This window comes from Drepanopeziza brunnea, assembly GCF_022702325.1.
Source record: "Drepanopeziza brunnea f. sp. 'multigermtubi' strain 214-2 chromosome Unknown ctg3, whole genome shotgun sequence".
In the NCBI taxonomy this organism is placed as follows: Eukaryota; Fungi; Ascomycota; class Leotiomycetes; order Helotiales; family Drepanopezizaceae; genus Drepanopeziza; species Drepanopeziza brunnea.
Window position 1 is genome coordinate 2342438 of NW_027094066.1, and position 26806 is coordinate 2369243.

At 50.4% G+C, this 26806-nt stretch overlaps 11 protein-coding genes across 11 annotated transcripts; 7 read left to right on the forward strand and 4 right to left on the reverse strand.

Annotated features, from left to right (window-relative positions):
• Nucleotides 1-583: 583 nt before the first annotated feature.
• Nucleotides 584-1482, forward strand: L3040_002789 (uncharacterized protein; the record flags this gene model as incomplete). The annotated part of the gene is made up of 3 exons (XM_007296259.2): nt 584-811; nt 866-1258; nt 1378-1482. The coding sequence occupies 3 exons, from the start codon at nt 584-586 to the stop codon at nt 1480-1482; spliced, it is 726 nt and encodes a 241-aa protein (XP_007296321.2).
• A 2445-nt stretch (nt 1483-3927) lies between these two features.
• On the forward strand, nt 3928-4873 carry L3040_002790 (uncharacterized protein; the record flags this gene model as incomplete). Its single annotated transcript, XM_066155680.1, has 3 exons — nt 3928-3975; nt 4028-4050; nt 4099-4873. The coding sequence occupies 3 exons, from the start codon at nt 3928-3930 to the stop codon at nt 4871-4873; spliced, it is 846 nt and encodes a 281-aa protein (XP_066012656.1).
• A 1491-nt stretch (nt 4874-6364) lies between these two features.
• On the forward strand, nt 6365-7550 carry L3040_002791 (uncharacterized protein; the record flags this gene model as incomplete). The annotated part of the gene is made up of 8 exons (XM_066155681.1): nt 6365-6375; nt 6439-6526; nt 6639-6729; nt 6780-6801; nt 6853-6908; nt 7079-7084; nt 7135-7149; nt 7351-7550. 8 exons carry the CDS (start codon nt 6365-6367, stop codon nt 7548-7550), a joined length of 489 nt encoding a protein of 162 aa, XP_066012657.1.
• An 82-nt stretch (nt 7551-7632) lies between these two features.
• On the reverse strand, nt 7633-8962 carry L3040_002792 (uncharacterized protein; the record flags this gene model as incomplete). Its single annotated transcript, XM_007296257.2, has 4 exons — nt 7633-7877; nt 7941-8299; nt 8375-8636; nt 8704-8962. 4 exons carry the CDS (start codon nt 8960-8962, stop codon nt 7633-7635), a joined length of 1125 nt encoding a protein of 374 aa, XP_007296319.2.
• Nucleotides 8963-9431: 469 nt separating this feature from the next.
• Nucleotides 9432-10292, forward strand: L3040_002793 (uncharacterized protein; the record flags this gene model as incomplete). Its single annotated transcript, XM_007296256.2, has 2 exons — nt 9432-9521; nt 9573-10292. The coding sequence occupies 2 exons, from the start codon at nt 9432-9434 to the stop codon at nt 10290-10292; spliced, it is 810 nt and encodes a 269-aa protein (XP_007296318.2).
• Nucleotides 10293-10503: 211 nt separating this feature from the next.
• Nucleotides 10504-11523, reverse strand: L3040_002794 (uncharacterized protein; the record flags this gene model as incomplete). The annotated part of the gene is made up of 6 exons (XM_007296255.2): nt 10504-10682; nt 10737-10809; nt 10859-10889; nt 10948-11035; nt 11088-11249; nt 11307-11523. 6 exons carry the CDS (start codon nt 11521-11523, stop codon nt 10504-10506), a joined length of 750 nt encoding a protein of 249 aa, XP_007296317.2.
• Nucleotides 11524-12147: 624 nt separating this feature from the next.
• On the forward strand, nt 12148-12734 carry L3040_002795 (uncharacterized protein; the record flags this gene model as incomplete). The annotated part of the gene is made up of 3 exons (XM_066155682.1): nt 12148-12422; nt 12480-12590; nt 12647-12734. 3 exons carry the CDS (start codon nt 12148-12150, stop codon nt 12732-12734), a joined length of 474 nt encoding a protein of 157 aa, XP_066012658.1.
• Nucleotides 12735-13552: 818 nt separating this feature from the next.
• On the forward strand, nt 13553-14726 carry L3040_002796 (uncharacterized protein; the record flags this gene model as incomplete). The annotated part of the gene is made up of 3 exons (XM_007296253.2): nt 13553-13581; nt 13701-14214; nt 14265-14726. 3 exons carry the CDS (start codon nt 13553-13555, stop codon nt 14724-14726), a joined length of 1005 nt encoding a protein of 334 aa, XP_007296315.2.
• A 1955-nt stretch (nt 14727-16681) lies between these two features.
• L3040_002797 (uncharacterized protein) lies at nt 16682-18537 on the forward strand (the record flags this gene model as incomplete). The annotated part of the gene is made up of 4 exons (XM_007296252.1): nt 16682-17048; nt 17116-17155; nt 17296-17502; nt 17556-18537. The coding sequence occupies 4 exons, from the start codon at nt 16682-16684 to the stop codon at nt 18535-18537; spliced, it is 1596 nt and encodes a 531-aa protein (XP_007296314.1).
• Nucleotides 18538-19782: 1245 nt separating this feature from the next.
• Nucleotides 19783-21714, reverse strand: L3040_002798 (uncharacterized protein; the record flags this gene model as incomplete). The annotated part of the gene is made up of 7 exons (XM_007296251.1): nt 19783-19993; nt 20102-20677; nt 20734-20946; nt 21001-21129; nt 21183-21239; nt 21304-21453; nt 21524-21714. 7 exons carry the CDS (start codon nt 21712-21714, stop codon nt 19783-19785), a joined length of 1527 nt encoding a protein of 508 aa, XP_007296313.1.
• Nucleotides 21715-23997: 2283 nt separating this feature from the next.
• L3040_002799 (uncharacterized protein) lies at nt 23998-25713 on the reverse strand (the record flags this gene model as incomplete). Its single annotated transcript, XM_007296250.1, has 1 exon — nt 23998-25713. One exon carries the CDS (start codon nt 25711-25713, stop codon nt 23998-24000), a length of 1716 nt encoding a protein of 571 aa, XP_007296312.1.
• Between the last annotated feature and the right edge of the window lie 1093 nt (nt 25714-26806).

Below are 26806 nucleotides of genomic sequence, written 5' to 3' on the forward strand. Positions count from 1 at the left end.
GCGCCGTTGCAACCCCTACTCCTGGCCTGCAATGGTACCGAAGCTTGGATAAAGACAGCTAGCTCCATTCAATTGTTTCTTAAACCAGAAAGTAATGATCGAATGAAATCGAAGCTTAGGCAAAGATAACTCGCTCCATTCAATTTTTCTTTAGACCAGAAAGAAAATGATCAAATGATATCGATTTTCTGGTAAAGATAGCGAGCGCTATTCAGATTTTTTTTAGATCAGAAAATTTCTCGCCCAATCAAGCTTCAGCGTTAGTCTTTGATTATCACATATCGTGTTAATGTGAGCCCATATCGGCGTATAAATATTTTACGTCAGCAGAGGCGATTGGTGAAATATCTATGTATCAAGAGAAGTCTTGCAGTGCACTAGCGTGTCGCCTACTAGCTCGGTTTGGGAAAAAATTGTCCACCTAGTAGAAGCTCCTGCCTCCCGCGTAAGTCCCGACGTTCTTTTGATATATGTAAACTCCGACACCTCGCTCGACACAGAAGACTCTCGATAACGATCTGCTTCGGAAATAAAACTGCATAATTTCTTGTCACCTACATTACCTGGATTGTCTGCATACGCTATGTCCACAGTCATCTTCAAAGTCATGCCGTCAGGGAAGCAATATCTATGCGACAAAAACAATGCGAGATATGCTTCCCCCGTGCTAGACAGGATACTCCATGGGGCAGGTGCAGAGCACCAAATGAATATTGAAACCACCTGCGAAGCTATAGAGCTTCTTATCCAATGGATTGAGCAACACGAAAGACCATTCTTCGACCGGCTAATTCTGCCGTACTTTGCTTATGTATGGAAAAAGCCCGCTCCGGATGCTTGAGAAACATGCTGATACGTAAAACAGATAGACTGCCAACGTGAACCACAAGAGTACGCCCGCTACCCCGCCGAATACAACACACGCAAATTCGTCGAATGCAGGAACAATATCAGGAGCCTCATTGGCGTCTGGTACTTGGCTGCCAATCTTGAGATAACGCCCCTGATGTCCACGGCCTTGGTTCTCATCGACACTATAATCACAATGTACGGTTTTGCCGGGTGGGGTTACGTGGCGTCAGAAATCAACTGGGAGACGGGCAACGGAATGGCATACTTCTTCCTTGGATTATGGGCATGGCGCCTACAAACCAGCCATGGCGAGGTATCTCAGTGTCTAGAAACACTACCAAAGAAGGTGCGCGATTCGGTGGAGGCTCTTGTGGAAAGCTGGGTCAGCATCCGGTACGAGGGACAGGTACGTAACGGCCAAGATCTGTTGCCTTAGGGCTCCCATACTTCAGTGCATATCTGAAATCGCCTACTTCGGGCTTTCGATTTCCTACATATCACATGCACTGACTTTCTACTCTTCAGAGGCCAGATCCTAAGGACGAGATATATCAGATCACGGGTACCATAGACGACCAACCCTCGGAGGATTCACAGCCGATTGACGGACAGCCAACCGTTCTCGACTGAGTTCAATGTGTCTGAAAATCATGTATTGTATTGTAGAGAGGTGGATCTAGCCCACTCTCAGACAAAGACGGTTCTGAGCTTGAGACTAGCTGGACGATGGATAGGAAAGCTACCTTTACTGTACTTAGAAGGGAAAGAACTTTTCTACACTTTTGGTGTCCGATCTCATGATTAAATGGTGCATGGTTCTTCTACCTTTTTGGCGCCTTATACAAAGTCATCTTTGTTGATCTTTTACAACACATAACACTGGCTTCGGGATATGTGTCTATGTGTGTCTGTGTACTCCTCCGGCTACAAACACCGGCCTCGGTGAACTGTAGGATAGTTGAGCAATATCGCCGCAAATTCGACTCATCTTAAGGACGGCTTTACGAGGGGAGAAATGAAGCCCGAAAGTGTTTTGCATTGATTAGTAGCTTTGTGGTTTTAAGGAATAATCATGGCCAAGACCGGCAAGTCCCTCATTGTAGACATTCGCTTGTTTGGGAAGGTGCGCTCGGACCAGTATTTCTCTTTGCGGGTATCGGACACTAACATCTACCCAATATTTTTAGTGTATAGGGATCAGTGCAGTTTCAGGATCTTCATTTCTACATTTAAAATAGCATAGTATGCTGGCTATTACGCAGAGTCGACACTAAGCTACTGTTGAACGGTGACACGGGGATACAAAAACAAGGGAATGATTTCTTGATTGGTTGTCTGATGAACTCAGGGAGTAGCCCTCTGCTTATACATCTGGAGAGGTCTTTACACGTGACGGGTCTATCACCTGATCACGTCCGACAGCTACAGCCAGCGCACAGATCGAGGGTTAGTAGCAGCTAGTGCCGCCTAAGGATTCTAACACAGTCTTGTCTTTACCAATTCACCTCGCCAAATCATCTTGGCGATAAGAGAGCAAGCTTGCACAGCCTGAAAGGTAAATGAAATAGAAACCGATTTAAATCCATCCATTATTGACACTACTAAGTGTTAAACAATCTGGAAATAAGAGGCAATCGGGATTCGGGTTTTCTTTTGCGCTTTGGAATCATACCAAGTACTACTACTACTACCGGTATCCCCCTCCCGGAATAAAAGACGGACCCACTTGGTGAAAGCATATTTTGACCTTTAAGCTGACCGCTCATTAAATGTAGCAAAATAACGTATATATTTATTTTTTAGTATTTTGTAAGTTTTCCTTGAGCAAAAATCATTGCTTGATATCGATTTTACTACGAATTATGCTACGTCCCAGGCGTAAGTATTACGCCTCGAGGATAGGATAACCAGGGGGTTTAAAGTGGAAACCAAACTTTTAAGGCACCCTCGAGGGGTAATACTTAGGCCTGTACCGTGGTATAAAGAAATAATGAATTCTTGAGGAACTGCTTCACAAGCGTTAGGGCTACAACTCCCTGGTCAACCCCTAGTAAGAATATACTTTTCGTCTTTTAGGGGGATACAGTAAGTACCACGGTACAGGCCTAAGTATTACCCCTCGAGGGTGCCTTAAAAGTTTAGTTTCCACTTTAAACCCCCTGTTTTCCCTACCCTCGAGGGGTAATACTTACGCCTGCGACGTAGTAGTTTGTAAGGATTGCACCAGGGGACTTTTCATCATCGACATTTACTACGTCCCAGGCGTAAGTATTGCACCCTGAGGGTAGGGTAACCAGGGGGTTTTTAAAGGAAACTAAACTTTTGAGGCACCCTCAAGGGGTAACAGTTACGCCTGTACCGTGGTATTCGACGACTAGCGCTATCAAAGTAAAAGAAAATAAAGTTACGAGCCTCGCGCCTGATACCGTATTCGAACCAAATTACGTAGTAATTACAAGCGAAACCTCAAATTCGATTCAAACTCGATTTTCCAAAGTAACGGAGTTAAGCGAGCTAGCAGATTTTGCCAGCGCGTTTATTAGTCAATCGTTTACGGAGTAGTTGAAGCGGAAATGATACAGTTAGGGCTATTATGGACCCGATTAGGATTAGATCGGTCGAAAGTTCGGCGTCCGAGAGGCTAATGCGTGTGGGCCTGTTTCTGCCTTATGGCCTCATGACGGTTTAATCGATTCCCCTTATTGACGCAAGGCTATCAAATTAGTGCTGTTGCGCAAGTAGCATCAGATTGCAAAATTGTATCGATTTTTTTTTTTTTTGCATTCTCATCCATTCAAGGGCAATGGCCACGGGCTGACTGGTATTCGGATTCTATTGTTTATTTTCAAATCAGCAAATGATAGAGGTTGAATCGGGAAAAGAGTGTGCAGTCCCTTCTACCTGCCTTTGCCCGGATGAGCTAGTGAAGAAACGGCAGGCTTGATCCAGGAGACTTTCACTTACCCTACCGGTAGCTGTACCGTTGAAGCAACGCTACAGGGATGTGACCGCCGTAGTTTCAATGTCTTGGCCCTCCAGAGTACTTATTCTGCCCGACCCCATCGTTTGCCTTCAATGATCCGTCCGCTATTCAAGCAGTCCTCTTTTCCCACACCCACGTTGGTAACTGAAGAAAGAAGAGCGTTTCGTGAAGGTTTGGTAGAGGGATCGATAGCAGCTAATCGAGATAAATCCCAGGTAAGCCCCGGATGATATACACCTTCAACCCAATCTGACGATCTCTAGGTCCAGAAACAAATATCCTCCACCGGATCACTCCGTACTAGGTCCAATCATGCCATGGAACGAACACTGTCATAGGAGGTACGAACGACCGATTCAGACCACGGAGAACCCAATTCGTGCCTTCAATCCAGCCTGGCATCCGCTCTACAACGGACAGTATTCTGATATCGTTGGAGCATGTCCGGGCTGTGGTGCCAACAGAATAAAGGTTCCAAGCCGAACGGCGGTAGTTGCTCTAGATGGCGAGAGGATAGATTGCGGAGGCATTGTCATTGCCGTCGATGGTGCTTGCAGGAATAATGGTCAACCTGATGCACGAGCCGCGTATGGTGTTTTCCACGGCGAGGGCTCCGATGAAAATTTCTCCCGCATTGTGCCTTCAAATCATCCGCCTACGAATCAAGTCGCCGAAATTTTTGCAGCAATCGCTGCTCTTAAGAAACTCCAGCTTGCTCTCAGGCCGTGGGATCCAGATGGTCGCGTAGCCTGCAAGGTGCTCATCCGGTCGGACTCCTCCTACCTTGTGCAGGGTATCTCTGAGCATATCTGGAAGTGGAAAAAGAACGGATACAGGACTGCGAAGAAGCAGACGGTTGAAAACTGGAAGCTGTTCCAACGCTTGGACGAGCTGATGATGGATTTCGAGATGAATCACATTCCTGTGTGGTTTTGGCATGTCCGGAGAGAATTCAACACCGAAGCTGATGCATTAGCCAACTCGAGGTTGGATAATTATTACGAGTTAACGTCGGAATGTTTCTCATATCCACTGTAGAAAGAGACTGGCAGCCACCTAATCCGATCTCAGAATGCTTGGTGAGGAGCCTCCTGTCGGCTTGAGATCATCTCGTCTGAGGTTTCAACGAAAGACTCGGATCGACGATCTGTGAGCGGTGCTTTTGAACTTGTGCGTCAGCTCAGCTAGCTCGCCCTGCACCTTATTCTTCTTGGTAGCAAGCAATTACAAAGAATTTGAGACACTTGGCCTGTAAAGTTATATTTCGGCGACCGAGTGATCGATCTACCTCTGTAGAATGCGACCAGAGTTGGTCGTATTGAAACCAATCGTGCAACCGAGAAATTGGCGACATCTGTCTAATCGAGCTTCAATCCTTCAATGAGAGCAATCGATATCTCCAATCAATTGGCTTGTTCTCTGTAAGGAGAGTGGGGATTAAATTATCTAGAAGGTCAGCACAGGCAAGCCAGCGGGGTGCCTTACCGATGCCACCATTCAGAGAGAAGTCTTCGCTGCTGTGCCACCATGATTCAATATAAGCTTATGTGAAAACCTTCCGGAACTCTTTAGGACGTCTTCGATAGCCATATCTGGTGGGATTCGAACTGTTGTTACTACGAACCAATCTTCACGAATGTTGACCGTATACAGTCCTTTGACCATGTCTAGAGGATCGCCGATCACATCACATGCTGTCGGTATATTTATATCGACCTTAGCTAGTAATTAGTAGTATGAGGGGAGCTTACTCGTGAACCAAGGTTCACGGGCCATTAAGCATGCTTCGCTTAGCTTGTCATAGGTCAAGGGACCCCCAACTTGCTTGTAAACTTTGTATTTAGCTAGTACACGTAACTCCTTTTTATTGTATAGAAGGAGTCAGCTCTCTTAGAGCAATAATCATCGATTTAGCAACCAGAATTCAGATACCTTTCAAACCGAGTGTTTTGCAATTGCAAGTACTTTGACGACCTTACGAAGTTACGAATATATTCCCAATCGCTAATCCAACACATGCATTAACGCTGTCAAAGACCCGCGAGCGCGGGCATCGATCGTTCAGATATCGACATATTCAAGTCATGTTCAATTTCGAGGCAATTCTGAAGTAATGCTTATAAGACCAATCAGAATTCAAACTAATTTCAAGGAAAATGGTCTCCAAAATCAGAAGACGGCGAGGTGCTTGCACCGCCTGCAGAGACAGAAAGTTGCGTTACAGTGGAGAGCGACCCTGTTGCGGTAACTGTTCTGTGAGCGATCATCATATAGCATGGAAAGGCTTTACGCCAAATCAAACAGAAGTCCAATGCAAATCGCGAATACACCAACTTTCTTCGACGAGGTTTGAGCACGAAAAGGACATTGAATACCCTTGCATTTGGCAGCTTGAACCTCCCCGAGATCTCAAGAACGATAGCCAGCTACGAACGAACACCCGCGTAGCGTCGATAGTGGGAGTGAGGACCGCGACTTCTTTTTCACTCCGCCACAGCGAGATGTGCCAAGTAGTCAAGCAAGCCGGCGATGACCCAACTGTAAGAATCAAGATGAGGGGTTTTTCCCAGGGCGTGTTTACAACTTCATAACTAACGCTTCAGTTTTCGGGAAATCTACCAAGGCGAGCGGGATGGACCAGGCTGCATTGATATGCAAGCCAGACCCAACTCTCCCAGAGAACCTCCACAGGTACGACCGGTCCCGATCCGCCAGATGCTGGAGTACCTAGAAAAAAGTTTGCGGGATCACGCTTCCTTTGTCCTCAGAAACTCGGGGCTTGCAAGGCAAATTGTTCCCTAAGCTGGAGGCTCGTATGGTCAAGTTCCATGCTCTGGAGCAGCATCTGGACATGACTGAAGGGCTTGATGAGACTGCAAGGTCATATATTAAAGGTAGATGAATTCGTATCGTGCCTAAAAGTCATATGACTGACAGGATCTAGCATTCCTATATAGTTCGCCCCTGTGAGAGGCCTCCTCTCAATGAAAAGTGTCTCGAGCTAATTCCTCGGAAAGAGGAGGAGAGTATATCAGCCCGCGGCATACGGAAAGACTGCTGCTGAAGAGCACAGGTACAGAATCATCGCTTCACGGTGCAGAGAGGGTTCTGCTCTATGCCATACTTGCCAGTGGCTGCAACAACAGGGGAGAGCTGAAGGAAGCCCAAAAAGCTAGAGCGCACTACAATTTTGCAGAGAGCCTTACGTGGGATGTCATCTCCGGTCGCCCGTCTGTCAGCAAGCTTCCGGTAAGCTCATCTCCCGTGCATCTCTGTACGGACACTCATATATACCGTAGACTTTGGTTACAACGGTAAGTCTAGTTTACATCTTATCGTACAGGAAGGATACCTGTGACGAAACTTGGCATAGATTCAGACGTCCGTTCGAGATCCAGCACTTGCTCCTTGGATCCGGTCAGGACACTTCATCTTGCAACATATCTGGTGACAGATACATCCATCCGTGTGCGCTTTGTTGGCTTCTTGACTGATAGAAGACTAACGTCTCCTAGTTCTCAAATTTAGTCCCGACGCTGGGCGCAAGCTATTCATCGTCCGGATGGTTTTGTTCCTCGGTAGTGGGCCGGCTTCTTCGCATGGAGGATCTATGGACGACTTCTTTCATCCACACGCCTCTATCGACCAGTCATGGGATGAGAATTTCCAGTTGCTGGATACAGACGAAGCCCTGCGGCTGCGGGAAGACTTCTGAAAATTGCGGTGATCCTGAGACTGGACCACACATGCCTTCGCCCGAAAGTATCTTCTTATTAGTTCACCCAATATTTAGTCCTCTACAGATCTATCGCGTACTTGTAGCAAAGCACATCCGATTTCGTTGTGAGAAGATCTCGGACCGAGTGGTCCTTGCCCAGGCCAAGCATCAAGACACGGTCCATCACGTCGGCTCCGGTCGCCGCCCTCTCGCCGTCTTCGTATTTCGGCCCGGCAAACTCTACATTTCTCTGCGAGGGGTGCTGCTGTTGCCAAAGCCACCAGAGTCTGTCAATCTGCGCATGGTGGATGAAGAATAGCGGATCTGCGATCCTCCTGTCAGCCACCACCTCCTCTACTATCGAACTCCAACACCAGCTGAGCCTACCGTTCGAAGAACTGATCGAGTTCATTTCTCCGCCGATGCCCAGATGCAACTGCTTGTGCGGTCCGCTCTCGAGCTGATCCCTGAAGTCCTCATACGTCGCAGCTCCCATTATGATCTCCTTGATGACCTCCGGCCTCCACTTCTCCCCGTGCATCGCACCTTCCTTATATGTACTGTCGAACTTGCGGGTCACACAATGAGGCGCGTAGCCCTCCTCGGTATAGGCAGCTGTATAACTACTGAGGACGCCATCGGTCACGCAGTTATCTGGCGCTGTGCCGTTGCCACCGAATCCAACACGCGAGTCCCAGATAGGCGAGATGAGAGGGTCGGCGGCATCGAGTGTCCAGTCCCAGTATCTATCACCAGCATCAGCGAATCGCTAGCGCCGCTACTTCGCACATCGCGTTCATCTGTGCGAGTGGGTTACCTACGGCAACGGACCGTCGAATTTCCCTTCCGTCGTCAATACCTGCTCAAACACGGAGACGAAGAGCCGATGCCAAGGCAGCGAAAGAGCCGTGTGGTGAACTTGGTTCTTCACCTGTATGTGGACGTATGTGAAGTCGTCGTATCGACTGGTGTTCAGCCCCAGACGAGACGGGAGCTTCATCAAGCGCTCTACGGCGACTGTGTAGGCAAATCGTCGGTGGTCGGGGAGAGATCTCCATTCGGGACGAGCCATAGGTGTGACGCCTGCTCGGAAAACCCATGGTTAGATGTTGCTGTATTCATTTCATTCATTAATAACAGGGTGTCATACAAGACGATTGTGACATGGAGAAGTCATCGTGTGATATCGACGTAGGTGAAGTGGTAAGGTGTTGCTTGAGGGCGAGGAACCCGACCGTGGAGGCACAGACAAGAGAAAATGCGGTCAGGACCACAATGCACTGAGTCAACCTGCTGCTTTTCCTGGGCGTCGAATACTGTAAAGATTCTTGGAGTTGGTCTCTCAGAAGTGCCGCCTGAGCATCCCTCTTCTCCGTGCTCGACATATCCACGTCGCTAAATGTCGACATTGCGTAAACGATGCAGTAGTATGGTCTCAACGGAAGATATGAATATACGATATTTCAAGAGGCCTGAAAGAGGTGTATTCGGGAAGACTGGTCCCGATGTCGACGGAAACTCTGGCTCAAGGAAGAGTATGGTCATGTGGGATAAGTAGATCGAGTTCGGGCTTTCAGCAAACAATCGTAACACAACCCCTCACATCATCCACAAAATCTGCCGGTGGAAGAGATACGATCTGCACAATAAGATAGCTAGCCGCCTAGCTGAGCGGATTGACAGTATTTGAGACCCGAAGAGGCAAGGTGGCTGGGAGCATTCGTCCTCGCTTAACGGAATCGGAAAAGGAGTCGGTTAGATGGATGCAGTCTTCGGAAAGCTGGTTGTGGGGGCATTTTACCAGCTGCATTTCGGAATTTTCAAGGATGGGGGGTGGGCGTTCGGGTGGGTATGTCGGGAGGTCAGTCGACTTGCAACATGGGTTTCGACGTATACTGCAAAACTTCACCTGCGCACTGCAAGCTCTGCCACCAGAGACGGGAAATTCTCCCAACTGCAGGAGTTATGGTAAGCATCATAGTGAGTCTCTCGAATACGATACTTACATTCACAATGCAGGCCTCGAAACCCAACTCGTCGAACTATAGCCCCATCTCGGCAAGGAACTCGTCCGATCGCGAAGACGGGAGCACGACCATCGGCAGTGCTTCAGAGCGGTTTGGATTTCTGCCCGAGGTGGAATCCAAATACAGGCAGGCATCGATCCCTCGAAACCGGCGTATATTAGACATCGCAGCCACGATCGTCCTCACGCTCCTAGCAACCGCAACCGCCCAAGTCATCTTCAACAAATTCCTCTCCAACGCCCAGCCAGACGTGCAAAACGCAATCCAGCGCCTCTACGGCGAGGAGCAGCGGCACAATCCTCAACACCGGTGCGGCAATTCCAGCACGGAGGCGGTGCAGCACGGCTGCGTATTCGACATGTCGGTCCTGGGCTGGGTCCCGGAGGCCTGCTACGACGACGAGCTCCACCGGCACTTCCTCGACTACGGCTGGCGCTTCTTCGAGGACGAGCTGGGTACCCGAGAGGTTTTTGAGGACCGGCTCGCGGCGAGCGCGGGGACGAGGGAGCCGTTCTGGGTACAGCACGGGTTTCATGTGACGCATTGTCAGTTGGCCTGGGAGAGGATGCATCGGGCGATCCAGAGAGGGGCCAGGTTGACGACGCATTTGTTGAATTTTCATCATACGCATCATTGTGGTGGGATCTTGGAGGCGAGGACGGATTTGATGCAGATCAACGCGCAGATTTTTCCGTTGCTGAATACTTGCTAGGCATGTTGTAAGGCATGAGACTATGGGAATAACGGCAAGGGTTTGGTCTTGATACTTGTTCAAAGCCACACAGGCTCATCGTGTATATTCCCCATGTCTTTAGTTTGATGAGTGAAGTAGAATGCCACCATGATACTGTAACAAGCCTAGTTTCACAAGTAACCACTTGTTGCTTCAATGACGGGCTAGGAAAATGTTCAAATTCAAGGATCTATGCTCCGCTTTGACTTCTCTCGACAGCATAATCTTTCAACATGTTAAAATTTCGGCACGAATGCGTCGTGGAATAATTCGGGTTCATTCTCTTCCCTTTCTCTGACCATTCCAGTGGAATAGGAGTCATATTCCCCTCGCACATGATCAACTCTCTCAGGGACTCGATACAATGATCTCCACGATTGTGTTAGCCTCAAATTTCTCGTGGACTTCCGGGTTACCACTGACCAACGTGGATCCTGGCATTGTCTGTCAACATTTCTGGATATAATTCTGAGTAGACGCGTTTCCGCACCATGTTCTGGACGTGGTCAGTATGGCAACTGGGTAGACGAGCCCGCATATCGTACCAGGCAGTGAAGACTGTGAAAAACTTCCAGCCTGGATGCATCACAAGTGTTAGCAAATTCCCCGTCAAAAAAGAGCCTATACAACCTACTCGATTGTAAATTTTCCCGACACAGGATTACGTTGCAATTTTCCTCCCACATATTTCGTTTCCTCGTCACTTAGCGGCAAGTCCGCAGCTACAAGTCTGATTAGTTAAGGTTTGGCCAGGTGAAATAGAGCGGACTGTACGGTATATGATTTTGTGCCATTCACGATCAATATTTCCCGTGTCGTTGCCTATGTAGACGGGCTGCAGCGGATCTGATATCCTGACAATGCGCTCCTCGTCCAGCCAGTCAAGACTACTGGAAAATTTGACTTCGGTCAAGACTATCGACTTTCTTGCGGGAACTTGGCTCGGTTAGAAGCTCGTCTTACTTTTCATCCTGGGCTTCTGGTTTTACGTACAGAAATCTGTAGAGGTCCACAAGTCATGAGTTGAGAACGAAGGCAAGATTCTCGAGGTCGCTGTGTAGATGCACAAGATAGTGACCAAAGTCCAGGGTAGGGCAGAGCTTCTCAGCCATTGCCAGCGACGAGGTTTAGGCTGTTTGTTATTGGTCTCGTACTGGAACTCTTCCAAGAAAGAATGATCTTCCTCATCTTGAGGGTTCTTTGCGCTCATAACGATGCTCGGGCCTGTTCCGAACCCCATCGATCATGTGATTGGCGACAAAGCTCTTCGTCGTTCCTTTCTGGTGGCAGGATCGTAAGTATCGGCGTAGAGAGCTAGTAGTCATTCGAGATGACCCTCCGAAGTCCAGCACATCGCGTTTCCTGGAGGTGCGTCCATCATGTGCGAAGCCCGGACTCGGAATTGCTCGGATTTGACTTCAGTTCCGCTGGCCTGGTTAACGTTCAAACCTGTCATATTTTAACGACCTGCCTGAACAAGTCTATGTAAATGTCTCAGTTATTCCGAGCCAGTCACTCTACACTATTTGAGGTCAACTCACCGATGGCTTCGGAACAGGGTGGCGATTCCCCACCTGGCACGAATCAACTCCGCACAATCTGTTCCACTGTCAGACGAGTTGCAGGAGGATTAGCCTCTTTGAGAGATGACCGCGCGAGGCGAGCTGAGCCGTCTTTTCTGGGAGAGGAAGGTTCTCTCTGGACTTAAGTCTCCCCCGATCTCTATGGTCCATCCCTCTATGACCTGAGATCAAAGGTTCCACCCTCCCAAGCGTCCTACCACATCACCTTTTTTTCTTCTTCTTCAATATCCAACAAGTATTCCTCAATAAATATGAAGATCAGTATCAGCCTTCTCACCCTGGTTGGTGCCATGGTCTCGGCCCTTCCAATCTCCATCCAGGTCGGAGATCTTGAGAAGGAGGGCTTCGCCTACAAGGAGAAGAGAGATCTGGAGAAGGAGGGTTTTGCTTACAGAGACCTCGAGAAAGAGGGGTTCGCATACAAGGCTAAGAAGAACCTTGAGAAGGAAGGCTTCGCCTACAAGGAGAAGAAAGATCTTGAGAAGGAGGGATTTGCGTACAGAGACTTGGAAAAAGAGGGCTTCGCGTATGTATCATCATTCGGTCCATCATGGTAGACCGAGATCTGACACACTTTATCTAGATACAAGGAAAAGAAGGATACTCTCGAGAAAGAGGGCTTTGCATACAAGGAGAAGAAAGATCTTGAGAAGGAAGGATTTGCGTACAGAGACTTGGAAAAAGAGGGCTTCGCGTATGAATCATCAATCAGACCATCATGGTAGACCGAGATCTGACACGCTTATTTAGGTACAAGGAAAAGAAGGACACCCTCGAGAATGATGGCTTTGCTTACAAGGAAAAGAAGGGTCTCGAAAAGGAAGGGTTCGCATACTAAAGATCTAGGCGCTGTGGTTCAGGCCGGATACAAAGACGGAAATGGGAGAGCGAAAAGCGTTCATGATGTTGTTTACTTTCCGAGCATGGATAATGACTGGTGGTAACACTTCTGGCTGAATTGTCGTTGAATCTCAAAACCAATGACCCGCAAGAAATGATACATCGTCTGGGATGTCCTGATGGACTTTCTTCAGTTACTATCCGAGAAGCCAGCTATGCACCGCCACGGAACCTGTAGAGCTGCAGCGTATCACTTTCATGTTTGACAACAAGATCCATAGAGAATAGGACCGGCTCACCATTAAAAAAAAAGTCATAAGTTCGAAGATGCCCGGATGGGTGATAGATAAGTAGGTAGGTAGGTAGGCTGGTAGGTTGGTAGGCTGGTAGGCTGGTAGGCTGGTAGGCTGGTAGGCTGGTAGGTAGGTAGGTAGGTAGGTAGGTAGCGAGAGACCAATGCTTACTGCTTGCTCACTGCAGGTCTTGGCGTTGGAAATCATTTTTCACGCCGCTATTCTCCTCCATCTACTTCGCATCCAAGCGAAAGTACAACGCGACTGGCATTCGAGAAATTGCAAGACCTCAACATATCTAGGACTAAACTTGAGCGCGAACTAGGTAGATACCTGCACAGTCGATATCATGTGACGAGGCTTGAGGCCAATAGCGTGTCCGTTGCGTTTCAGCAAATTCTCCGTGACTTCTTGTCTCTCTGGCTGCCAAAACTACATTGCTCTACAAACTTGCGAATCTGCTAATCTATTGTGAACTAATTGGTCTTCCTCTTTGACTAGATAAATCCAGCAGCCACCAGGTATGAAGAATCTACTTGCATCGTTCAACCTGTGAGTTGCACCGTCTTTTGTCAATGGAGTCTTCGACCAGCACGCAGCTCTCTCCTCTCTTCCCCAATGTCTCCTCCAATTACACACCACGATATTTTTCTTCCGCTGACGATTTGCAGTCCTGAAGGTTTCCTAAGCTCTTTCCTCAAATCCCAATGGACTACCCTCCCAACCCCAACCACCGACTTTACAGGTCAAACCATAATTGTGACTGGCAGCAATACCGGCCTAGGGTACGAAGCCGCACGACACTTCGTCCGACTGGGGGCCTCGAAGGTGATTCTCGCGTGCCGAAGTCTGGAGAAGGGCGAAGCTGCGAAGAGAGCCATCGAGGAATCTACCAAAAGAGAGGGCGTGGTAGAGGTATGGCTCGTTGATCTAGGATCGTACGAGAGCGTCAAGGAGTTCGCAGACAAGGCCGCGAGTCTTGAGCGCTTGGATGTCTTGTTGGAGAATGCCGGCATTGCCACGTTCAGATATTCCGAGCTGGAGGGCATGGAGAGTACGATCACCGTCAACGTGCTGTCGACTTTCTTGATGGCATTGTTGTTGCTTCCCAAGCTTCGCGCTGATGCATCGAAATATAATTTCACGCCTCGCCTGGTCATCGTTTCCTCAGAAGCCCATGAACAGGTAAATCTCATCTGTAGTTTGTTATAATGGCAGGATTGACCGCACCACAGGCAAAATTCGTCGAACAAGACGCGCCCGCCATCTTCCCCGCCCTCAAGAATCCCAAGAACCAGCGCGATAGATACAACCTCTCAAAACTGCTCGAAGTCCTCGTCATCCGCGAACTAGCCCCTGCGATGAAAGCGTCCGGAAAAAGCCCAGTCATACTCAACACATTGACGCCAGGATTCTGCCACTCCGAGCTCATGCGCAATGTCCCATTCCCATTGAACATTCTGGCACCGATCGGAAAGTTCTTCCTTGCCCGAACGACGGAGATGGGCAGTCGGACGCTCGTGTCTGCTGCAGCGGCTTCGGAAGATACGCATGGGAAGTATCTGCAGGATTGCAAGATTAAAGAGCCAAGTAGGTGGGTGAGGAGCGAAAAGGGGAAGAAAGTGCAGGAGAAGGTTTACAAAGAGCTCCTTGAAGTTTTGGAGGGCATCCAGTCGGGAATTACGAGTAATATCTAATTTCGTCTGGGGTTGGCCTGAAACTGGTCGATTATTAACAATCTGGAAGAACGGTATTTCTGTCTTTAATTACTTTTATTTAACGGTCTGCTCTTGTATAACTCAGCTGCATCTTGCTATTTGTTTCCGGCGTCTTTTTCATTTAGCTTTGCTCCGAGAGTAGCTCCTATTTTTAAGTTCCTAGCTTTTTAGTAGCATTGCCTAACCAGGGCGTACCGACCCATCCAATCGCATATCTCTTCAAGCCAAATTTTGCCCGTTTGAAGACTCTGACTCTGGCTCGGACTTGCGTGTCGCGGTTACCAATAAACTTCTTCGACGTCCTAAGCCGTCGACACCGGTTCGTTATACCAGTTTTCGGAATTCGCAGCTCATATCGCCTGCTTTGAGGGCTGCTGGTGTGATTATAAGCATGCAGCAATATCTAGCCGGCAATCGGCGAGCACACGCTTGCACGCACCAAACAAATACTTTCCACTCCGCATCATCATATTCAAAGTCATCCGACTTTTGCAGTTTTCCGCTACGCATTCTACCACCCCCGTCTCTCTTCTTCTTTTCCTTTCCTTTCCTTTCCTTTCCTCCTCTTTCTCTTCCCCGGCACCACCACCACCACAGCAGCTCCTCCCCTCCCCTCCTCTGAACGAGCGCCTGGCCACTCCCCGGACTAGCACCTGTGTATCCTCGCTCCGTACCCCTGCAACATCACACTTGTCTCTCGCTGCAGCCGGTACCGCACCCAACAGCGCTGCGGGGGGTGGACGTCTACTTTTCCAAGCTGTCCCGGAAGGGATTCCAGAACGTCACGACCGTGACTAGATTTCCGAGCGGGCGATTCACGGGATTCTAGCTGTGTCTGCGGAGGTCGAAGAGGGTGATGGCTTGGAGAGGGGAGTGAAGTGCCCGTGTACTGCTTTTATCTTGTCTGGCTGAAGAGGGTTGCATAGGTAAATAGGTAGGCAGGTAGGTAGGTAGGTAGGTAGGTAGGCGAGGAGTTCAGGAGCTCGGACTCGGTTGTTTTCGCGTAGCGGATTCGGTTACCGTAGGTTGTTTGTTTGGACCTCCTTGCGCTTCTTCGCGATGTTAGGACGGGCGGATGGGCGGTCTGAGCTAGGTACCTGTTGACGAGCGGGATGAGGGCATGACGGGTTTTACTTTTTGATTCGTTTGGAGGGTTTGGAGAGGAGGTATGATGGATGGATGGATGGATGGATGGATGGATGGATGGATGGATGGATGGATGTTAGCGCCTTGGGACTCGCCTCGGCATCTTTGTTGGCACGACGTAGCTCCTTTATCCGGCTAGGAGAAGAGTGATATGATCGAAAGGAAGTACGAGGGTGATGTCGACGGTGTGCAATCAAGATCAATTGAAATATTTCAAATCGGATTTGAGGACTTGGTGATTTGGTGATCTGCTTGCTGTATTAGAGCGGCGGTTTGGAGGTCGTTATTAGAGAATCGCTGAAGTTGGCTGGCGGTCGGTACATTCCAAAGGATTGAGCGGAATCGGCCTGCTAAACTAATTTGACGGATGGGTCTCTATAATCGGTTGTTCTGAAATAAAAATTACGCGAGTATTCTGATACTTTTTTCACGGAGTCTAGAGATTCTACTTGATGTTGACTCCCTCTTGGATATAACGACCTTCCTACCTATTTCAATATCGTCGTCGCCTGATAAGCGTATCCCAAGCAGTGGTATGTAGCGTGTCATTGGTCCGCTTTTCCCTTGTCATTCTCCAAGGGGAAGCTTGTTTGCCACCGCGCCCTGGAATCCTTGAATCTTATCTTATCTAATCGACAGTCAAAATAAACCTCGAAACAGGTGTGGAATTCTCGTAGACGATTGTATCTTCCTCTACACGAGAGCCTGCACACAAGAGAAACATAGCATTGGACTGAAGCAAAGCGAAGAGCAGCAAGCAAGCAAGCAAGCAAGCAAGCAAAGCAGCCATGACCCTCAACCCTTCGCCCACCGAGGAATCCCCGCTTCTGAGCGAGACAAGACGAGATCCCAAGAAGACGACGACGACGACGGGAAGGGGAAGATGGTGGACTGCTCGTCTTCAGGTCACAAGCCCCCGGGGCATCGTGTTGATTCTCGCCTCGTCGCTCGTCACCATTTCCACCGCCGGCGCACTGGTCGTCGTGCCGACGATGCGCATCCTGGAAGATATCCTCTGCCACCGCTTCTACGGCGATGCCCGCGGGGGAGGAGATGCTGGTGGTGAAATTGACGAGCGCCTCTGCAAGGTGGACTCGGTGCAGTCGGAGCTGGCTCTCCTGAATGGACTCATCACCACCCTCGAGGCTGCGGTCGGTAAATCATCACCAGTCGCTCGGTTTCCCTGGTCACGAGACTAAAACAGACTCTTTTTTACTTCTAGGATTCGCGTTTGCGTTCCCATATGGCATTCTGGCTGATAAGTGAGTGCCCCATCACTGCGTGTTGGAACCGGTATTTTGAGTGTGTTCAGGAGAGCACCGATATCTGCCTCGGTGCTGCAGGACTGATCTGGCCCAGGCTATTTCTCCCTTGAATGCAAGCTGACTGGCGTGTTCTACAGAATTGGCCGGAAACCGGTCTTCCTGCTGGCTATGCTCGGTGTGACGCTCACTATGATTATGAACTTTTCAGTGCTCCGCTTTTGGCGAACGATCCCGGTGCACCTCATCATATTTACCTCGCTCTTTGAAGTCATCGGTGGCGGATCGCCTGTAACCCTAGCTGTCATCTACAGTATAGCAGCTGATGTTGAACTGCCCGCCGATAGGTAAGGGCACCTCAGAGTAATGGACCTCCTCACATGCTGAACCTTCCTCCCAGGGCATCTGCATTCTTTCTCATGGCACTCGCGGCTCTCCTCGGAAGTCTCATAGGGCCTCCCGTATCCTCAAGACTTATGGAGACCTCTTCGCCCTGGGTCCCCCTCCTCATGGCACTGGCGCTATTACCAGTTGGGACGAGTCTGATATTCTTCATCCCAGAAACTCTGAAGGCGAAGGCGGATGCCGACGAAGACGTGCCAGAAGGTCAATCTTCCCTATCGGGGCTGAAGACGCACCTCAAGAACACCGTGGCACAGCTCCTCGAATCCTTCACGATGCTAAGATCCCGTTCCCTGGCCATAATCATAGTGACGTTCGTTGCCTCGTACCCCCTCGTTATTGGGAAGACCCAATTCTTCCTCCAGTACTTCAGCAAGCGGTTCGGCTGGTCGCTGGCCCAAACCGGATACCTCCTCTCCATCCGCGGCCTCGTCAGCGTATTCGTCCTCCTGGTCGCCCTGCCGGGCCTCTCCAAGCTCCTCCTCTCCCCGCGACTCCCGTTCCGGTTTCCCGCCGCGAAGAAAGATCTCGTCCTCGTGCAGTCCTCGGCAGCGCTTGCCATGGCCGGGATGCTGCTCCTCGGAACGCCCGCCACGCCGACGGTGTTCATGGGCATCGGCGTGGCCACGCTCGGGGACGGCCTCGCACCGCTATGTCGCGCGCTCCTCCCCGCCTTCATCGACCCGCAGCATACTTCGCGGATCTACACGCTGGTGGGCATGGTGGAAGCCATCGGGACCATGTTTGCCGGGCCGGCGCTCGCGTATTTCTTCACGCTGGGCATGAAGCTGGGGGGACCATGGCTTGGATTGCCGTACTTCTGGCTCGCCTCCATCTGTGCTCTGGTCGGTGTGGCGTTTGGCTTTGTAGATCTGGCGACGGCCGTTCGGAAGGAGCCGGCGGAGGAGGAGCGGGAGGAGCGGGAGGAGCGGGGGGAGCGGGGGGAACCGGTCCCGGATGGAGACCGTGAGGCTGTGTGAGAGAGAGATCCAGAGAGATGCTTCCAAACCAGACTGTCCGTACCTCCTCTTCTGTAGATATTAGACGAGCCTCAGATCTCATTTGCAGACGTAGATCATCCGCCAGAATCTCTACGAATGGCTCACAAACCACTCTCCTCTCCCGTGCCTCGAGATCAGGATCCAAGCCGAGCGATGTGTGGTCTGTCCAGTGCCACACAGCATTTATCTGCCAGGCAGCGCGCAGTAGACCCCAGGATAAAGCTCCGCATCATCAATCAGCGATGGATGGCAGGCTGCGACGTAGCGAGACACACATCACCAACCTCAATCCAATCCACATTCACACGAAACCCAGCCAGCCAGCCATCAAACCTAGTTCAGTTCATCAATGCATCTTCTTTTGTTCCCTTCCGTGACTTTTTCGATCGTGACACCTCGCTTAAAATCAATCAATCAACCCCCCCCCCCCGCACTACCTACCTACCGTACCTTACCATCCACCGCACAATTTCCATAACGCCAATATACACCCAAACAATCGCGCCGGTCGCCATCAATAGGCCAACCAACCAACCAGCCGACCAACCACGGCACCATCGCATAGTGGCTATTGCGACAGCTTGCTACCTTCTTCAGTTACTCGCTGTTTCCTTCGGGAGCGGGAGTTCGAGTCTCCCTGGTGTCGATTCTTTTTTCTTCTTCTTCTTCTTCTTCTTCTTTGCTTAATGGTGTGGGAATATGTTAGAGTTGGTAAGGTTTTTTTTTTCTTCTTTTCTTTGCGCATCTACAAAATACGGATAGTATTTTCTCGCCGTAGGGCTGGCATGGCAGCCTGGTATAGCCTTTGCTGTACCCACTCTTGGCGGGGAAGGTTGGCAGTGGGAGAAGAGGTGGGAGGAATACTGGTAGGGACACACCGGCCAGGGGGTCATTTTTGAGACAGAAAGAGAGGGAGAGAGAAGGAAGAGCAGTTATGGAGGAGTACTACCTCACAATATTTGTTGTTCTTTTCATGAATTTTTTCCTTTTCTTTCCTGAAGATATTGATAATACTTATGCTTGCCGATACCATACTCCGGGTATGTTGTTTTACGACCTTTCCTTTTCACACAGCAAACGGATGTATATACTCCGTACATCATCACACTTTGTACAACCCAACCCAACCCCAACGCCGCACTCCTGATCCAGCCAGCACATTTGCAGAAAAAACCTCCCGACAGACAAGGAGGAGGGGAGGGGCAGAAAAGAGAGGGAGAAGATCTAGACGGTATAGCGGTAGAACGTCGCATTGTCGCCCCTCTCACGCTCGGCATCCTTCTCCTGCTCGGTGTAGTTCTCCGGGAGCCGGTTGTTCTCAATGGCCCACTGGTCGCGGCGCTGGTTCTCGCGACGGAGGTAGGTGGTCATGAACAAGGTCAGGACAAAAGACATGGTGACGAGGCCGGCGAGCGTCACGTGTCCTGAGGTGAACCTGTTTTTTGTTAGTGAGTCCGAGGCGGAAAAGGTATAGTACAGTACAGTACGGGGGGGGGGGGGGGGGGGAAGGGGGTTCATGGAAGCAAGCAAAACACAAACATACTTGGGAGAGTCTTCGGGCAGGAAGGAGTAGGCGGCAATGACACCACCCAGATTACCGCACCCGACGTGCATGGCGATACCGACACCTCGCTTGAGCGACCCGCCAATGTTGTTACCGTTCCAGGCGACTCCCATAGGGATCAGAGGGTAGATGCCAGACGCTGCGAAAAAGGTACCGGTGTATTGGACGCCGGGCTTCTGGGAAGAAGCCAGCATGACGAAACCGATGATCGCGGCGAACTCGTGGATGAGCATGAAGATTCCTCGCTGCTTCAGCCTGTCGGCAAGGTATCCAGTGCCGATGGTGAACACACACGCGACGGCGTATGGAGGGACGGTCATGAGCTGGGAAGTCTCGTTGGTGTATCCCATATTCTTGACGATGGTGGGGAGGAAGAGGGAAACGGAGTAGAGAGGCGTGTAGATGCCGATGGTGATGAGCATGTGTGCGTAGATCTTCCAATCTGTGAGGGCGTCCTTTGCAAATTTGAGATTGAACTCGTCGGCCAGAGAGCTACGGTCAGCTTTGAGACGACGTTCAACCTCTGTACGCTCTTCATCGCTCAAGAACTGGGCTCTGCTGCATGTTAGCCCCCTGCAACACCAGCCAAAAGTCAGGGCCGCCGTGCTTACGTGCGAGGATAGTCGTAGATGCACCAGTACGCAACCAATCCGACCACGAGGGTAGCGCCGCCTTCGAGAATAAAGATCCAGGACCAGCCACCGCGGCCAGCAACGCCGTCCATTTTACCAATAGCAAATGCGAGGAGTCCACCGAAAGCACCTGCAGCTGTTGCAGCCGAGAAGAACATGGCCATACGGAGACCACATTCGTGGCGAGCATACCTAGAAATCCGGTAAGACGGCGAATGCAGTGATCCTAGGAGGGTAGACACTTACCACATGGTGATGTAATATGTGACACCGGGAAACAGCCCTCCTTCAGCCAAGCCGAGGAAGGCTCGGGTAGTCATCAGCCCTGCAAAGTTCTTGACGAAACCCAAACAGATAGTGCAAACAGCCCAGGCACTGTATCTCACGTCAGACCATACAGAAGTGTCGAGGCACGGAGAGAGGCTTACAGCATAATGATTGTGAGCCAAACACTTGGCCGCAGGCGCTTCATCATCATATTGGACCTGTAGAGCAGAAATTTCAGTTTGAGAGGACAACCACGCGGACTGGGATCTACTCTCTACTCACGGGATTTCCGCCGCCACGTAGAATGGAAAGAAGATAGCAAGGGCATGGTTGTATTGGACGGGGCCCGAGCCTGTCTTTGGCATGCCCAAGTCCTCTTCAAGACCAAACAGTTTGGCATTTCCGATGTTGGTACGGTCCAGGAATGAAAGACTGAGAAGATCAGCTTGGAGCTTAGATTACACGAGCAAGAGGGCCCGGCTATAGGATAGTTAGGACATACAGATAGAGAAGTGATAGGAATGGAACAAGATGCCAGTCCAACTTGCGCAAGAGCTTCTTGGTCCTCTGCGCATCGAAATGGGGGCTATCGTCTATCGAGGTTTGAATCGTGGGGGAGACTTCGACTTTCGCCTTTTCAGTCTGGGAAATTTCCATATCCACGGAGGAGTCGCTCTTGTTGATCTTCTCCATCTTGACTAATTGTAATGGACGAAACCTCGGGCTTTTTGGGAGGTACTGGAGGCGAGAGGGATGCTGAACTGACGCGGGGGGTGGAGCTTATATCCTCGACGAGCAGTCCGTCTCTAGTACATACGGCCGCAGACACAGACTAAAGTCAGTGTTGACAGCCATGGGGGTTCCCAGACGCTCAACGGCTTGGTGTCCTTGGCGGGGTAAAGACAGTTCGACAGTTCGAGCTCGTTGGTGCAAGCCACATGGATGAGCAGGGGAATGTTGCCTCAAAGGTAGTAGTTGTACTTCCCAGAACCACTCCTCGGCCTCCAAAGCAGTATGCACGTTTCCTCGGCCGGAACAACCCCAGGCTTCGCTCCCTTCTACCTATCTTTGTCAAAGATCCTCTCTCTCAGACTTTCGCAACGATTGTCGTGCATTCGATATAGTTCACAGAACAGCAATGCCTGCCATCACACGACGTTGGGCACTTCATCTGATAGTGACAATCTCAAGCACTTTCCCCACCCACTGGGCATTTGCCGAGACAGTCTTGGCCACCCCGACCGCAATTCTATGTTACCCAGAGAGATGCTGGGGAGATGGCTTATCCCAGCCAAGCCGGCATTATGGAAGAAGAACTTCAGGCTCCAGAGCCTCGATGGGGTGGACGGAGCCATGTAGGGTGGGTGGCCCCCATGCCGCTACTGCGCCCTATATGACTAAAGACTGCGGAGCGTCGAAACAAGAAAAGCCGGGCAAAGCCAATATACAAGAGATGGGGATCCACCATCCAGCTGCCAGATAATGCTGAAAGCCCGGGCCGGCGTTGCGGAGAAAAGAAGCAGAGGCCTCCTGCTGTCACTTGTGGAAAACGCACAAACAGATAAGACATCTATAAATACTCGCGTGCATGTACGTAGTAGTAGTACATATACGGACTACAAACGTAGTAGTACCTTGTACATTGTACATCCTGTCGGCCGTCGGATTCTTGTCCCGGTTTTGCGCAACGAGAGGAGGAAAGCGATAGCGCCGACGATATACGATGGTTGCAAGAAACGAACCGAGGCGAGCATACTCGTACATCCAACTTCCGTACGACCGACAACTCCCAGGTCAAGGAAAACCCAACGCCTTGGTTCTCGGCAAACCAAGATATCGCGAGGTGGACAGCCGCAGTTGTTCGGATGGCGGGAAGCAATAATAGATAGGTAGAGTCTCTTACTTACCAAGGTACTACAGCAAGCACATTGTATCCAGACGAGAGAACATCCAGCCAGAGCGGTCGGTCACTTGACCACTTGACAAACTGGTTTAGTTTTGCATTCCAAAACAAGAGAATCAATCAAATAAGCCTTCGCAAGATAGCTGAATAGGTGCTAGCTGTAGTACTACGTCGCAGGCGTAAGTATTACCCCTCGAGGGTAGGGAAAACAGGGGGTTTAAAGTGGAAACTAAACTTTTAAGGCACCCTCGAGGGGTAATACTTAGGCCTGTACCGTGGTATGTCAACGAGTCACGGGCTCACGGACCAGTGAACTAACTGCCCATGTAAGGCGCAATCAAGGCGAAACTCGCCCGCCCGCCCGCACGAACGAAACGAAACGAAACGAACGAATCGAGGGAAAGGAAAAAAAAAAATAAACAATGGAAAGTCGGGGAAGTGGAGACCGGCAAAAGTCAAAAAATTTCTCACCTCGGCCGCTACTGTACTGTAAGTAGAAATCCGGGGGAGATTACGGAGGTTCTCCGTTACCTGCTGACCATATCAAGAAGCGGACGAGCGGGCCACAGCAAGGATCTGGACCGAGGTTCGTCAAAAATAAAATAAATAAGAGATATAAAATAAACTCAATTTTTGTAACATGCACGTAGTATGTACGGTATGCATCTCTGCTTCCAAGAGCAGCATCCTGTTCGAGCCAGATAGATACTCGGGATGGCGTCAATAACCTATATCAAGATTTGAAGTAGTATTGATTGAACGCAGTTCGAAAGAAGTCCCCGTATCTTTTCTTTCTCCCAACGACTATCATCAAAAGCCAGACTGCCTGCCATACATAAGTCGTTAACCCATACACATCATACACTTCCACAAATAGACTCACAGAGTAGATGATCATTCCGTACATTACCAAGATAAACGTGGAGCATCTCCCATAACTCTCTGCTCGATTTGGAACAATGGCCCATGTACAACACCTACCGGCAAGACAATATTGACTTTCGCTTCCACGTCCATCTACGTAGTATCTGTACATTCATCTTAAACATTACTCATGTGCCATAGGATGGTTCTCAGCTCTTACTCCCAAGACCCCTTTCCCTAGCACTCCCACCCTTCTCATTTAATTCGCTACCACTCGCCAACTCGATACACTCTCCCTTCATCACGGGCCTCATCGTCGGCCTCTCACCCTCCTGTAGCATCCAACTCCAAGCCAGACCCGCCGCGGATATAACGAGCAGGTAGCTCCACCAGACGACACCGACCACGCCTTGTTCCATACCCCAGCCAAAGATCACTCCTCCCAATGCTGGGCCCAGCGCGCGACTGAGACTGCTGAGCATGTTGCCCACGCCATGCACGGCGCCGAGAGCAAGGGGCGATGGCGCCGAATTCGTGAGCAGGATCACGCTGCTGGGTATGCCGAACGTGCGGGCGGTCACTTGCAGGAAGAGGATGAAGGCGATGCTGCCTCCTTGGAATACGTAGTGCGAGTTGGGAATCAAACACAAATAAGGCGCAAGGAGATAGGCGAAGGGGAACATCGCTAGCGCGACTCGGTAGCTGCGAAGGGTTCCGAGCCAGGCTTGCAACGAGGGGTAGATGCAGAGCTGGATCAGGATTCCGAAGACACCAAATGCGGAAAGGAAGAGACCGATGGTGGGTGATGGCAGACCGAGACCACCGTTGAACTTGAGGGCCGATGTGGCGGGTACCTCTGAGGGTGGGGTGGACAGAAAGACCGGGAAGACTTGCATGAATGCTGAGTTGTGAAGAGGGAGCAGACCAAAGGAAATGATGGTGAAGAGAACTTCTCGGGTCCAAATAGCCGGGTCTGTCATGGAGAGTCTTGGTCGAGGTGATGGAAGAGCTTTCACTTCGATGGGGGGGGCTTGGGGTGGGGAGGCCTTACGCAGCGGCGAGGGCATGTCCTCGGGGTCAATCTGGTCTTCATCGTCCAGGGCTAGATATCCAGAGAAGTGCTTTCGGAGGATTACTCGACGGAAGAGTCTTCTCATCGCAGCTCCTGCAACAATTCCGCGGTCTTGCTTGTGCTCTAGGCCCGGCATCGTCTCCTTCAAACCAAAGACTGCGAGAAACAAACTTCCTCCCAAAGCTGCTGCATTGGAAATTGTTGGCAGCGCAAATGGATAAGCTCGCATCCAGGCAACCCCTTGCGGATCGTTCGACAAGTTCAATACTCCAGATGGCCCAAAGAACCAAGGGATATTGACAATCGGATCTGCTAAACACCCCCCCAGGGCCAGCCCGATCACCACTCCCGAGTTGAAAACTAACGGCAGGAGCAAGAATGCTCGGCTCTGGTACTTCCTCTCCAGCACAATCTCAGCGGTCATTGTCCGCATCACACCAATGTTCCCATTCCCGATACCCGCTAGCACCCGCCAACACATCACCGCGGGAATCGTTGTCGAGAACGCGAACCCTACATTCGACACAATCGACAGCACCAATCCAACCATTATCGTTGGCTTCCTGCCATAGTGGTTCGCGAAGCTTGCCCAGGGCACCGAAGTCGCAAACTGTGCGAGTGCGAAGAGCGAAACTAACAACCCAGCTTGTCGTGATATCGAGGCTGGACTGGTCGCATCACCCGTCTGGAGCGATCGTATGAGGTAGTAGAGGTACGGGAGGAGGCAGGTGTTCGACAGAGGTTCGGAGAGACGGCAGAGGGCGAGGATGAGAAGTTGCGGTTTGTTGGGGAGGGACATCCACGTTACGGGTGGTTCCCTTGCTGCGATATCTCTGCTGCTGAGAGGTGCCATTGCGAGATCGGGGGAATGAATGTGATGCCCAAAGACTGAAGGGAAAACCTCCGGATCCCTTGAGATCCCAAGGACCCGAGGGCAAGGAAAGGAATAAAGCCCTTCTCGCGACGTGGAAAGCGCGAAAGAGTGAGGGAGGGGATCTGTTTGTAACCGTAATGATCGTCGCCAAGGGGCTCAGGGGTCCAGTAGTACTACGTAAGTTCTGTAAATGAGCGACGGCGCGAAGCTTAAATTCTCTTTACGCGGCGACAAGCATCATTCATCAAAAGAAAGACATATCTCCAGAATGCCGGACCCGCGCGGCAAGGCTTGAGTAGGTAGTTGTAAGTTATGCCTCCCCTGAACTGGCCCTTGCAAGATAGTCAATAGATCAAGCGACCGAAGCGGTTTAGCGAAATCATTTTGGAACCATCTACACCCGGCCGGTGTGACGCCAATTGAGGGCTAGGTCAACAGCCTCCTCATATCTACAGGCCAACCAGAGAAGCTAGAATGCGCGTAGAATACGCCACGCAAACGACTGTATAATTAGAGTCGAGCCAGTCCTCGGTCTGCCGTGGCGACGACGGTGGATTCTTTCCAATACTGTATAGATGCATTGTCGTACAAGCTGATGGGAGAACGAGCTGCATCCATGTGGCCCTCTTTCTTGTTGGGTGGAATGTGATGGTCAATCGGGCATTATAGTCTCACAACGGAAACTTTCGCCATGTGACTGGTCTCATTCGAGCGAAAGCATGATAAATGAAATTGAGGAGCAAGCATAAGGTAGGTACCGGTATACTGTATAGACGAGTTGAAAATGGGATACACCCAAGTAAGCTCTCAATAAACGTTTCCAGATGTACATCTAACTTCCTTTTAACTTGTCACCGAGATGACTTCTTCTCTGCTCTTGGCTCCTTCTTATGGGAGCGTGTTCAGATAGGTATTCTACTAAGTCCTTTTAAATCTCATTCGCTGCTGCTCAATCACAATTGGTTCATGCGAGAGATGAGCATGCGTGGCGTATGCAGTTCTGCAGACAGGTCTTGATTTGGATGCCGGTCGCTGCAATCCTTGCCACTTCCCCCCTAAGCCCTACCTTCCG